Source organism: Stegostoma tigrinum, chromosome 19 (genome assembly GCF_030684315.1).
Source record: "Stegostoma tigrinum isolate sSteTig4 chromosome 19, sSteTig4.hap1, whole genome shotgun sequence".
In the NCBI taxonomy this organism is placed as follows: Eukaryota; Metazoa; Chordata; class Chondrichthyes; order Orectolobiformes; family Stegostomatidae; genus Stegostoma; species Stegostoma tigrinum.
Window position 1 is genome coordinate 47836760 of NC_081372.1, and position 14162 is coordinate 47850921.

Here is a 14162-nt window from a genome sequence, read left to right on the forward strand (position 1 = left end):
GTTTTGGTCTCCTTACTTTGGGAAGGATATTATGACCTTAGAGGCTGTGAAACAGAGGTTCACCCTGTCATTCTTAGGGTGACAGGTCTGTCCTATTAAGGCAGCTTAAGTAAACTGGATTTATATTGTCTGAAATTTGGAAGAACGAGAGGTGATCTCATTGAAATGTACAAAATACTTAATGAGATATATGCATGTAAGATGGTTCCTTGGGTTGCGGAGTCTAGAACAAGGGAACAAGGGAAATAAGGAGGATGCCATTGCAGATCAAATGAGGATAATTTGTTTCTCTCAGGGGGTTGTGAATCTTTGAAATTCTCTGCCCTAGAGGGCTAGGGAAGCTTAGTCTTTGGGTTTATTCAGAAATTGACAGTTTTACCAACAGCTTACAAGTTCTCTTGAGGATAGTGTGGCTAAAATGGATTGAAGTGATCAATCAACCATGATTGCATTTAGTAGAAGAACAGGGCTGAATGTCCTACTCCAAGCTCTGCTCTCTTACTACCAAGCACATTCCTTCTCCGTGACAACAATTTTAGATTAAGTCAATCTACTTTCGAGATTCACACCACATTTGAACCAGAGAGGTGTTTCTATTCTCATAAGCATTCTATCATAAAATCTATTTCCATCTCTACAATTGTGTTTGACTTGTCTCTGACTCAGTCTATCAGCTCCTACTGCAACCTCCTGCCATGCTTTTACTTATACATTTGACTACTCCAACACAGACTTATCCGGTCTCCCACATTCTAGCCTCTGCCCACTTGGAGTCATTGAATTCTCTGCTACTCCTATCTTAACTCTCAGCAAAGCCCATTAGTTTTCATATCTGCGGTTATTAATCTACACTGGCTACATTCTACCAACATTAAAGATCTTAAAATTCTCACCTGTTTTCAAATTCCCCCATGACTTGACTCCTCCCTATCTCAATAAATTATCCCAACCTCCTATAACTCCAGGAAAAGGTTCCTCTCTAATTTTCATCTTTTGTGAATCCTAGATTATAATCTCTCTGCCACTGGTAAGCTTGCTTTCAGTTACCCACATTCCAAGATTGAGAATACCTTCCCTAGATCTCTCATCCTCTCTACTTTGTTTGACTTATTTAAATCTTACCTTTCTGACCAAGCCTTTAGTGATCTGACTCAAATATCTCATGGAGCTGTATCACACTTTGAGTGTTCCTACCGTTGTTTTTCTGGAATTGGTCGCAAATGTTTGTCTCCTCTTTTGTACTGATCATTGAGAATGGGGATGTCTTTGAAACCTCCTCTTCTTGATCATCTTGGGAGGCTTTATTACACATAGTGCCCTATGTGAGTTGTTGCAGTTACAATTGAGGGTCACATAACAAAAAACTTAAAAAGGGAAGGGTAGGGAGTTTTCCTGTGTAACATTTAGCTCTCAATGAGTAGACTATTAATTTGAATAGACTCTTATCATTGGATTTCATTGCAAAACCACCAAATTTCTAAAGCTCTACAGAAGAGAGGATATGGTGATTTCAGGTTGGTAACCTTGACAAAGAATATACACTGGCCTGCATGGGTTTCCAAACCACTGCTGTATTCACAGAACAAACTGATATCCTAAACGACAGCTTGTATGTGAGGATGAGAGGGTTTTGATCCACACCACACACATAATTAAACTCATTTAAGAAATATCATTTTTCTATAGTCTTGAAATGCAATATCCACAAGTACAAATTAAGTAGAAAAGACGTTGCTGTCTAACAGAAAAAAAAACTTTGACACGAAGATTGGTGGAGTAGCAGATAGTGAAGGGGGCAGCACGGTGGCTCAGTGGTTAGCACTATGGCCTCACAGCGCCAGGGACCCAGGTTCAATTCCAGACTTGGGCAACTGTCTGTGTGTAGTTTGCACATTCTCCCTGTGTCTGCATGGGTTTCCTACGGGTGCTCCGGTTTCCTCCCACAGTCCAAAGATGTGCAGGCTAGGTGGACTGGCCATGCTAAATTGCATCTGGTGTTCAGGGATGTGTAGGTTATAGGGAAAGTGGGTCTGGGTGGGATGCTTCAAGGGGCAGTGTGGACTTGTTGGGCCAAAGGCCTGTTTCCACACTGTAGAGAATCTAATTACAGCAAATATAGCTAGATTAGAGAGTTGGGCGGATAAACGGAAGATGGAGTTCAATCCGGGCAAATGCGAGTTGAGGCATTTTGGAAGATCTAATTCACGAGCAAACTATACAGTAAATGGAAAAGTCCTGGGGAAAACTGATGTACAGAGAGACCTGGGTGTTCAGGTCCATTGTTCCCTGAAGGTGGCACTGCAGGTCAAAAGGGTGGTCAAGAAGGCATATGGCATGCTTTCCTTCACTGGATGAGGTATTGAATACAAGAGTTGGCAGGTCATGTTATGGTTGTATAAGACTTTGCTTCGGCCACATTTAGAGTACCGTGTAGAGTTCTGGTTGCCACATTACCAAAAGGATGTGGAAGCTTTGGAGAGGTGGCAGAGGAGGTTCACCAGGATGTTGCCTGGTATGGAGGGTGCTAGCTATGAAGAGAGGTTGAGTAGATTAGGATTATTTTCATTAGAAATACAGACATTGCGGGGGGACATGATTGACGTCTATAAAATAATGAGGGGTATAGACAAGGTGGATAGCAAGAAGCTTCTTCCCCCAGAGTGGGGGACTCAATTGCTAGGGGTCATGAGTTCAAAGTGAGAGGAGGAACGTTTATGGGAGATATGCGTGGAAAGTTCTTTATGCAGAGGGTGGTGGGTGCCTGGAAGGCGTTGCCAGCGGAGGTGGTAGATGCAGACATAATAGTGTCTTTTAAGATATATCTGGACAGGTAAATAGATGGGCAGAGAGCGAAGGAATACAGATCCTTAGAAAATAGAGGACAGATTTAGACAGAGGATCTCGATCGGCACAGGCTTGGAGGACCGAAGGGCCTGTTCCTGTGCTGTAATTTTCTTTGTTTTTCTTTGTTCTAATGGTAGATTTACCAGTGCAGGTAAATCTACCCAAAGACTAAAACATCAAATTCTCATTGTTTGTAATAGCATATGACACATTTTCCTTCCATCGAGTTCTGTAGGATTAATGTAAAGTAGTAAAGAAGAGGCATGAAACCTGAACAACCAGATAAAGAGATAATAAATAACAATACACTATGGAGCAGGTTCAGCAACTTAGGCTGGCACTGAAGACCTAACCTGACACTTTCACCATTAGTCAAATACCACTGGAAGCTCATGCTTCCAAATTAACTGACAAAACTAATGTGGATTACACAGGTCAAACATTTTGGAAAAGAAAATTAAAGTACATTTTTGTTCATTGGATAATAATAGATATGTGAACATCATCAGAGCATATCTCTGAAACAAACAGCACAAAAGAATTCAGGGGAAAACTGGCTGCATATCGAGGCAAGGCTGGCTTATTGAAAAACAAATAGATAGATCAGTGCAGAATTGATAAAAGAAAAGAGATGCATTGGAAATTAATGGATATTGCTATCCCTCAAAAGATCATGTTCATACCTCTCATTATATGTCTAACCACTTTGGTTGAACCCCCTCGCATATTCAGGATCTGGTGTACGCGCTGTCTTATCTGAAAATAAGCATAAATACAGTCACAACACAACACCGATGTCAAACCAAAACAAAGTTAGAATTTACCTTACTATTTGTGGAATGTCTTTCACATGGCTTTTTCAAATTTGCTTTAGAAATAACTGACATACTCAAGCATCAAACCAAATAATGAAACTTTAAAATGATGAAGGACGGGGTAGGCAGAGAGGTGGGGTGAAGGAAGACAGGACTGGCAAGACGGAATAATGTGGGCTTGGGTGAAAAGGAAGAATGTGCTATGGGGTGGAACGGAGAAAGAACGTAGAGAGCATGGTGAGGGTGGGTTAGGGGAGAGATGAGCAGGTACAATGCATCCAGCCTCATTTGACTAAAGTTGAGAGCAACACCTTGAAAGAATACCACTCGCATAAACAAGTAAATTCTCGTCAGCATTTTGGCAGTAATTGCATATATGGAACACTCCTTTTTCCTGCGCACTCTACAACATTTATAATAACAACAAAGCTCTTGTCCATTTAAAGGTAGCCTTCTTAAGCTGCTATAACAGTCATCTCAAGGTTAAGTCATGAGGCAGACAATATGCAGTACCATAAAATATCCTATTCCAGGGCAAATGAAGTAACTATTCAGCAGGTTTCATTGACTTTTTCTTAACCTATATGCATCAGTTCCTTCTGCTTATGAACAAAGTGAAACAAATTGAAGAAACAATGTATTAGCATATTAACATTTTATTTCATAGGCTGAGAGGATATGTAGTTGGAGTTATAAAACTCATAAAACCTGTGCTAGCCCATGCAATTGTGCAGAAAGAAACTTTTTTTGTAAAGTGATGGTCTTTTTAAGAATCAGGGTTTGCTTTCTAGTTAAAAACAGCTGGATTCTAGTAAATAGTCAGGTTGCCTAGGAATGAAAACTAAGGCAGAAAAGGGGTCAACAAGTTAATTACAGGTGTGAGAAGGTTCCTAGGGGTGGTTCTCTATTCAAGCAGTTTAATTTGACAGGTTAGTACAGTTCAAGTGAAGGAAACATTACGAGCAGAATTTGGTTGAAAATCTGGATCGTGGCTAAACAAATTCTATTGACAATGAGTTAAATTGAGAAGAGACAGAGTGTGAGACAGAAAGAAAGACGGAATGAGGTACACACAAATACAGAGTGAGCGAGACAGTAAGAGACAGACAGACACTGAAATAAGACAGAGAGACTTTGTAATCCAATCATAATCTGCCTTGAGGTGCCCTTACTTAAGATGTAAGAAACACACAGAATGAATGGAAGTCAGCAATCTTAGGATGGCTGTAAGGAGATCCTAAGAGCCAAATGGGTCAGACAAAAACTGAAGGTATAAGAAATTTCAGCCCAAAGTTTTACATCTGTGTTACCACCTTTACTCCTTGGCCTCTGATATTCATTTGACTGCTTCGTTGACATCAACTGATCAGTAAGAATTGCATTCGATTCAACATCAGTAAAATTAAAGTCATTGAATTCCTTTCCAACAAAAACTCCATGACTTAAGCATGGCTTTGTTCCCATCTGAAGTTTAGGTAGGTAACAAAAGACAAGGAACAAATCTGTGGTTATGTCATTTACTGCTGTTTTCAAAAGAAAATGGAAATTGGAGAGATAATTGCAGCCGAACTGATGCTTCTAGGTGTCTGAAAAATCTAAAGTTGCACTTATCAATGGAGGAGTGAATGAATTGTTATATTTATCCTCACGGTTCTGTCCTCAAACAGATAAATTCAATATTATATGTAATCTACAGACATAAGCTGTAGACATAGAACAATACAGCGCAGAACAGGCCCTACGGCCCTTGATGTTGTGCCAGCCTGTGAGCTAATCTAAGCCCATCCCTCTACACTATCCCATCATCATCCATGTCCTTATCCAAGGATGTTTAAATGCCCCTAATGTGGCTGAGTTCACTACATTGGCTGGCAGGGCGTTCCACGCCCTTATCACTCTCTGGGTAAAGAACCTGCCTCTGACATCTTTCTTAAATCTATTACCCTTCAATTTGTAGCTATGCCCCCTCGTACAAGGTGATGTCATCATCCTCGGAAAAAGACTCTCACTGACAACCCTATATAATCCTCTGATCATCTCTATTATATCTCCTCTTAGCCTTCTTCTATCCAATGAGAACAGACCCAAGTCCTTCAGCCTTTCTTCATAAGGCCTTCGCTCCAGACCAGGCAACATCCTGGAAAATCTCCTTTGCACCTTTTCCAATGTTTCCACATCCTTCCTGTAATGGGGCGACCAGAACTGCACGCAATATTCCAAATGAGGCCGCACTAATGTTTTGTACAGTTCCAGCATGACATCACAGCTCCGGAACTTGATCCCTCTACCAATAAAACCTAACACACCGTAAGCCTTTTTGACAGCACTATCAACCTGGGTGGCAACTTTCAGAGATCTGTGTATATGGACACCAAGATCCCTCTGCACATCCAAACTACCAAGAATCTTTCTGTTGACCCAGTATTCTGCCTTCCTATTATTCTTCCCAAAGTGAATCACCTCACATTTATCTGCACTGAACTCCATTTGCCACCTTTCAGCCCAATTTTAAAGTTTATTCAAGTCTCCCTGCAACCTGCAACATTCTTCCACACTGTCCACCACTCCACCGACTTTAGTGTCATCTGCAAGCTTACTAACCTATCGACCTACGCCAGCGTCCAAGTCATTTATAAAAATGACAAACAGGAGTGGTCCCAAAACAGATCCTTGAGGTACACCACAAGCAACTGGACTCCAGGCTGAATATTTTCCTTCAACCACCACTCGTTGCCTTTTTACAGAAAGCCAGTTTCTAATCCAAACTGCTAAATCTCCCTCAATCCCATGCCTCCATATTTTCTCCAATAGCCTACCATATGGAACCTTATCAAAGGCTTTACTGAAGTCAATGTACACCACGTCAACTGCCCTACCTTCATCCACATGTGTGGTCACCTTCTCAAAAATCCAATGAGGTTTGTGAGACACGACCTGCCCATAACGAATCCATGTTGACTATCTCCAATCAAATTGTTGCTTGCTAGGTGATTATAAATCCTCTCTCTCATGATCCTTTCCAAAACTTTTCCTACTACAGACGTAAGGCTCACAGGTCTATCTATAACTACCTGGATCATCTCTACTGCCCTTCTTGAACAAGGGCATAACATTTGCAATCCTCCAGTCCTCTGGTACTAAACCTGTAGACAATGAGGACTCAAAGATCAAGGCCAAAGGCTCCACCAGCTCCTCCCTAGCTTTCCAGAGAATCCTCAGAAAAATCCCATCCGGCCCAGAGGATTTATCTACCTTCACACCTTCTAGAATTGATAACATGGTTCGTTACTAAGTCCCATAATGACCACCCTGTTCCTGTCACTCCTGCCCAGAATCGTTTTACCAATCCTCTCCTCCACATCCCTGGAACTTTGCGGAGGCCTATAAAATAAACTCCCAGCAGTGTGACCTCTCTTCTCCCATTTCTGACCTCAGGCCATACCACCTCAGTAGACAAGTCCTCATCAAAAGTTCTTTCAGCTACTACTATATTGTCCTTGACTAACAAAGCCACACCTCCCCCTCTTTTACCACCTTCCCTGATCTTAATGAAAGATCTAACCCCTGTATTGTAAGCAATTTTAGGATGAACAATATCAAAACCAGAACTACAATTTTAAGTGACGAAAAAGAAGAAAATAACACCCACAATCTAACATTTGTTTGTGGCTAGTAGTTATGGAGCTCACTTGAAAGCAATTTCATTTTCACTCAACACAGCTCATTCATAAATTAATCAGATTATTTTTTAAAAGTTACCCTCAACTTTCTGTCAGATGGTAATAAAGAATGCACACATCCCACAGATACATGTATTTGAACAAGAAGTATTTTTAATGAGTGGATTCTTAAATCACCTGAGGTATATTAGCATTGCAGCTCTCTACCATAATGTAGCAAACCAGCTGAAGGACAAAGAGGCCAGCATCCAATCGCCTCAGATAAAATTCATCTTCCATATCATCATCAATTATTTCCCCTTGACGGACCATATCCTAAAAAGAACAAAATAGCACAAAGGCTTAGGAGCAATACTGTTAAACATTTTAATGTGCATCCATCATAATTGCATTACTGGGTTTATTTAATAGGCAGATTTCTTTTTCATGGTCTTAACCAAGTAATCTACTTAAAATGGTGAAAAGATAGCAAGGGAAGGATCAAAATAAATGATTTATTTATAGCATGTAGACTATTTCAGGGTTCAAGGCTCAAGTAAAAAGGTATCAATTCACAATACAAATTGTGTTCAACAATACGTGGTAGGATGCAAAATAAATTATTTTAAAACACTGTCTTCAACTTAATTGGAGGGTGCCTTCAGATTTTCTTTTAAAAAAAGGAAATTTAAATAACTCTGGAATCCAATATATAAAGCTAAATTGCATGACCTTAGTTTGCATCCACAGTAATAATTAAAGCACTTCAAAAGTAATTACTGGTCATAGAACATGCTGGGATTTTGACTGTATTTTCTACTAAATTCTTGATTAATGACAATTTTATAGCTAATAAGATCTTCAAGAGTTTGGACAAATTGTACAAAGTGAATGGTGAGTTAACAGTTTTTTTTGAATTGATCATTTTAATAGATATACATGCATGAAGTATTAATTTCCTAAAGCTTACATTATTAATATAGATAGAAGTTATTAATTTAAACATTTATTATATGTTTTGATTAAAAAAAGAGCACATTTGACAAGACAGAAACACCCTACAATTAACCTGAGAAGAGCATGTCAAAACTTTTAAATTTAACACTTGTACACTTAAATGAAGTAGGTTGCATTATGAATTCAGTCCGCAGTTACACATTTTTCCCTGTAAGATAACTGGTTAATTGCTGTGTTCAGCAGACTTCTCTCTACTTAATAAAAAGACACTACATCTAATAGAAGTGTACTATAAAATTATAAACTCGGCAGGCAATATCAAATGGTTTAATGGCAATTAAATCACTAGTCTAACAGATATATTTAAAATTTAATAACAAAGCTCTCAAAAATTTTCAAAGTAACCTTGGAAATAGCTCCATTGTATTCTAAGCAGAATTAAGACCCACTGACATGAAACCCATAGGTAGTCATATTGAAAGTTTGCCGTTCAAAACATCCCACCCAAGGGAAATCAGCATTGTGCGTGGACATCTTTTGTTTTAAATTCACAAAAAACATATCCTTTAAGCCACCAAGAAGCACTATCCTCATGGTGAACATTGTTCAGGATTTTTAACCAATGCTGTTATTAGAATTTCACATATTTAGTGAGTTTAGGGTTAATTATCTTATCTTGTAAGAAATTCTTTGAAAGCAATCTGCAGACTCCCATAAGAAGAAAACATTCTGGCTACATTTGAAACCATTGTGTAGTCCATTACTGAACCATGCAAATCAGAAAGATTCTCAAGCCTTGGCCAATTAGCCGTTCTCAAGTGGGCTATGTTAATACAATTTGATGGTAATTAGAAATTCTAATACTATAACTTGCTGCAATGTATCTATTACTTTATCCTCACTGAATTTTCCTTTTATGCAATGGAAGGAGATCAGAACAGTTTATGTTTATGACAAACCTAATTTTTAAACTTACTGGAAATTTCATAGAGAATTCCACTTCCAAGAATAGCAGTTAGAAAAACTATTATTCTTCAGTACTGGAGCTATAATGTATCTTAGACTTCACTTTTAAAAATCTAACAAATACTACATACCAGAGAAGACAATGACAGAAAGGGCAAATGAACAAAAAGGCCAGAGCTGGTTTACAAACATATTACTGCCCGTAAAGTCATATTTGCTATACAGCAAGCACAATCTCGAGTGATACTATCCCATTCATGGTTAACACATCTCATCTAACGTTATCTTCAATTTATTAATTTTGTTACTTGTGCATATTTTCTACCTTGCAATCTTTTTCTTTACACTTACTCTTCCAATGTAGTTTTATTGAGGAGATTTAATCATTGGTTTGGAAATCATGCACACCACTGAATTTTAAGCCAGAAATATCTGGAAAACTTGTTTCTGTGATAACAGCACCTGGTGCTGTGGTAAATAGCAAGAAGGAAAGCCACCACACACTGCAGCACAGAGGAACTATGCAGAGCAGAGGAAAATCACCTATACAGCATATTCAAAAAGAACGGGTACCCTATGAACACAGTCCGCCGATTCCTCAGCAATAAACCCAAACAAACAGACAAAACGGGCCCAGAAACCATAACCACTCTCCCCTACATCAAAGACATTTCCAAAATGACTGCCAGACTACTCGGACCTCTTGGCATCAGGGTAGCCCACAAACCCACCAACACACTAAAACAGCAGTTAATGAACTTATAAGACCCTATACAGACAACAAATAAAACAAACGTCATCTACAAAACACCTTGCAAGAACTGTGACAAACACTACATTGGACAAACAGGCAGAAAGCTAGCCACCAGAATACATGAACATCAACTAGCCACAAAATGACATGACCCACTATCACTAGTATCCTTACATACTGATGAGGAAGGACACCACTTTGATTGGGACAACACATCCATCCTAGGACAAGCCAAACAGAGACACGCACGAGAATTCCTAGAAGCAGGGCATTCCAACCGGAACTCCATCAACAAACACATTGATTTGGGGCCAATCTACCATCCCCTGAGAAAAAGAACAGGAAATGACATCACCAATGCAGGAAATGACATCACCAACCCAAGGAAACCTAACCAGACAAACAGAAAGCGGGACATAACACCAGCGCTTCGTCGGAGGCTCACTGATGATGTTACCTAGAATGGTGACGAAACATCTGAAAACTAACCTTCCAGCTCAGCAAGCAAACTCACATCCAGAACCTCAACCTGAGCTACAAATCTTCTCAAAACTCGCTAGAAGGAAAGCCTTCGACTATAGAACAATGTAGGTGGGCTAATCAGAAGGACAGAAGAGTAGCAAATGGAATTTAATCATGAAAAGCGAGAAATGATGTATTACGGAAGGACTAACAGGTCAAGAAAGTACATGCTGATGGTAGGAAGTACAGAGGATCAAAAGGATCTTCATGTGTATGTCCACAGATCCTTGAAGGCAGGACAGATGAATAAAGTGGTTAAGAAATGGGTGGTTAAGAAATGGGATACCTACCTTTATTAGCTGAGGCACTTAATAAAAGTGCAGGGATCTTATGATGGAATTGTACAGGACATTAGGCCACCCTTGGAGTACTGTCTGCAGCTCTGGTCACCACACTATAAAGGAAGATATCATTGCTCTAGAGAGGGGTGATTCACCAGGCCTGGACCACAATATTTCAGTTATGGAGAGATCACATAGGCTGGAGTTGCTTTCCCTACAGACGGCTGAGGTATGGGACTTAAATGAAGTATAAAAAAAATGTTTTAGATATATATGAGGGGCATAGAGAGGGTGGATAGGAAGATATATTTCCTCTAGAAGGGACAGTAATTTGGCAGCGTAAGTCAAAGTAAAGAGTAGGGTTTGGAGGGAATTTATAGAAGAATTCTTTTCCCCAGAGAATAGTGGGTTGTCGTGAAGACACTGATTAAAAGGTAGGTAGAAGGAGAAACCCTCAAGGCAGTTAAATAGTATTTAGTTGAACATGAAGGACCACAGCACACAAGGATATGGGCTAAGTACTGGAAAATAAGTCTGAAGTAAACAAATAATTGATGACCAGCACATACAACAGCCTAATGGCTTTTTTGCACACTGCAAAACACTATGACACCTGTGTTGAACACAGCAGGACAAGCAGCATCCTAGGAGCAGGAAAGCTGGCGTTTCCGCCCGAGACCCTTCTTCATCCAGCTCTACATCGTGTTATCTCAGATTCTCCAGCATCTGCAGTTCCTACTATCTATGACAGCTATGTACCCTGGTTTGATTATAGGTTAATAATTAGGTGAATTCAAATTCCTGTCTTGCATATTAGGAAACTAATACTAGTCCAGGTCATGCCTCAGCGTTTTATTGCTTACACAGTGCTCAGGATACATTTGGCAGAGTACTTTTTGCTACAGGTGTTTTCCAAAGAATTTGCTTCTCCAGTAGACTGTGCATTTCACTTGACTTGATTTTGCTTACCTTCATTATGAAGGCACCAAGAACGTCTCCTGTCACAGGCAATGAATATTCAATTCTCTTTAGTAACTCAGAAGTCAGGATTGAATGTGTAATCCTGAACATTGGTAATGATAAACTAGTTTTGTATGACTCCTTCCCATAGTTAACACATTTAATGCACAGCATGTCATCTAAAACGAAAATCAATATTGACTTAAACAAACGGCCATCTACAACACCCCAACCAAATTTTCCTCCCAAAGTGTTAATCTATTTCCATAGGGTTTTATGTCACAGTACTAAATTCAATTAGCGGGCCACTGTGCCAGAGATTAACATGATAGCTCAAGGAACAGAAAACACAACTGTAGCCAGACTAACTAATGCATACATGTTTTTCTCCTTCAATCTTCTTGTCAGCCACCTGCACAGCTTCCAGGTATTTAAAATGCAACTCCATTAGTCGATCAACCTGTAAGAAAGGCAAATAGTCATCAATTGAGTACCACATAAATGAATCAGCCAGCTTCTTCGAAGCATACATGACTTAAACAAAGCCTGTTATATAAAATTACTTTTTTACAGTGTAGAATTCATTGCAGTAGTGCAGAATAACTTGAGATGGGGAAGAAAAGTTGGGGCACTGCAGGTTTAATGACTATAGAGTAAATGGATTGTCCCATGAACTTCTTACACCACAGTAGTCTGTTTCATCATTGTGTCTGGTTCAATAAGTTCATAAGACATAAGGGCAGAATAAGGCATTCAGCCCATTGAGTCTACTTTGCCATTCAATCATGGCTGACATGCTCCTCACCGCTATTTTCCTGCCTTCTCCCCATAACCCTTCAACCCGTTACCAATTAAAAATTTGTCTAACTCCTCCTTAAATTTACTCACTGTCCCAGCATCCATCACACTTTGGGGAAGCAAATTCATAGATTCACCACTCTTCGGGAGTAGCTGTTTCTCCTCAGTTCTGTTTTAGATTTGCTACCCCTTATCCTAAAGAACATGATCTCTCATCCGAGAATGCCCCACGAGAGGGAGAATCCACTCCACATGTATTTTATCTATCCCTTTTATTATCTTGGATATCTCAATTTGATCTTTCTTCATTCTTCTAAATTCCAGGGGGTAGAGGCCTAAATTGTTCAATTTCTCTTCATACGACAAACCTCTAATCTCTGGGATCAATTGAATGAACCTCCTCTGAATTGCCTCCAATGTCACCATAGCCTTCCTCAAAAAAGGGGAACAAAAAATGTGCACAATTCTCCAGGAGCAGTCTCACCAACGCCTTGTACAGCTGCAACAATACTTCCTTATCTTTATATTCTATTCCTTCAGCTATAAAAGCCAACATTTCATTCAGTTTCTTTATTATCTGCTGTATCTGCATGCTGGTAATAAGTGCATTTATTTGAAATAACACCCGATATTCAGTGATTCGCGGTATCACTCCCGAGTTGGAAAACTAGGTAGCAGCGTTCAAATCACAGACCATTTTTAGCTTTCCCAACTGAACACTGTCACATCATAGATATTTTTAATCAATCTGTTTAGATGTGTTGTGACACAACTCCGGTGGTAGTAATTAAGTTCACCAGGGACGTACCCGAGCATATAAAAATCACCGAGGAAGCGAGGTAGTGACAATGTGCCATTAGTGACTAAAAGGATCACTTGAATTATTAAAAGAAAGTCTTAAAATTCTCAGATAACAAGGTGTAGAGCTGGATGAACACAGCAGGCCAAGCAGCAGAGCAAAAGGAAAGCTGATGTTTCGGGCCTATTCCTTCTTCAGAAATGGGGGAGGGGAAGGGAGTTCTAAAATAAATTGGGGGGTGGGGGGAGAGGCGGATAGAAGATGGATAGAGCAGAAGATAGGTGGAGAAGAGACAGAGAGGTCAAAGAGGCAGGATTGGAGCCAGTAAAAGTGAGTATGGGTGGGGAGTTGGGGAGGGATAGGTCAGTCCAGGGAGGATGGACAGGTCAAGGGGGCAGGATGAGGCTAGGTAGGAAGGAGATGGAGTGGGGCTTGAGGTGGGAGGTGGAGGTGGGGGTGGGTGGGAGGAAGGAAGGGCAGGTTAGCGAGGCAGGGATGAGCTGGGCTGGTTTTGGGATGTGGTAGGGGGACTAGAGATTTTGAAGATTGTGAAGTCCACATTGATACCATTGGGCTGCAGGGTTCCCAAGCAAAATAGGAGTTGCTGCTTCTACAACCTTCGGGTAGCATTGGTGTGGCACTACAGGAGGCCCAGGATGGACATATCATCTCAGGAATGGGAGGGGGAGTTGAAATGGTTTGTGCTTGGGAGGTGCAGTTGTTTAGTGCGAACCTAATGTAGGTGTTCCGCAAAGCGGTCCCCAAGCCTCTGCTTGGTTTCCCCGATGTAGAGAAGGGCACAACGGG

The 14162-nt window shown here is 40.2% G+C and overlaps 1 protein-coding gene across 1 annotated transcript in view; it reads right to left on the reverse strand.

Moving 5' to 3' along the window:
- The window catches only part of ctnnbl1 (catenin, beta like 1), a 157140-nt gene that overhangs the window by 20497 nt on the left and 122481 nt on the right, over positions 1 to 14162 (reverse strand). The window contains exons 13-15 of the mRNA XM_048550467.2: positions 12138 to 12218; positions 7517 to 7654; positions 3528 to 3600 (exon numbers count right to left, since the gene is read on the reverse strand). Coding sequence (XP_048406424.1) covers positions 3528 to 3600; positions 7517 to 7654; positions 12138 to 12218 — 292 coding nt within the window. The remainder of the gene's footprint in view (positions 1 to 3527; positions 3601 to 7516; positions 7655 to 12137; positions 12219 to 14162) is intronic.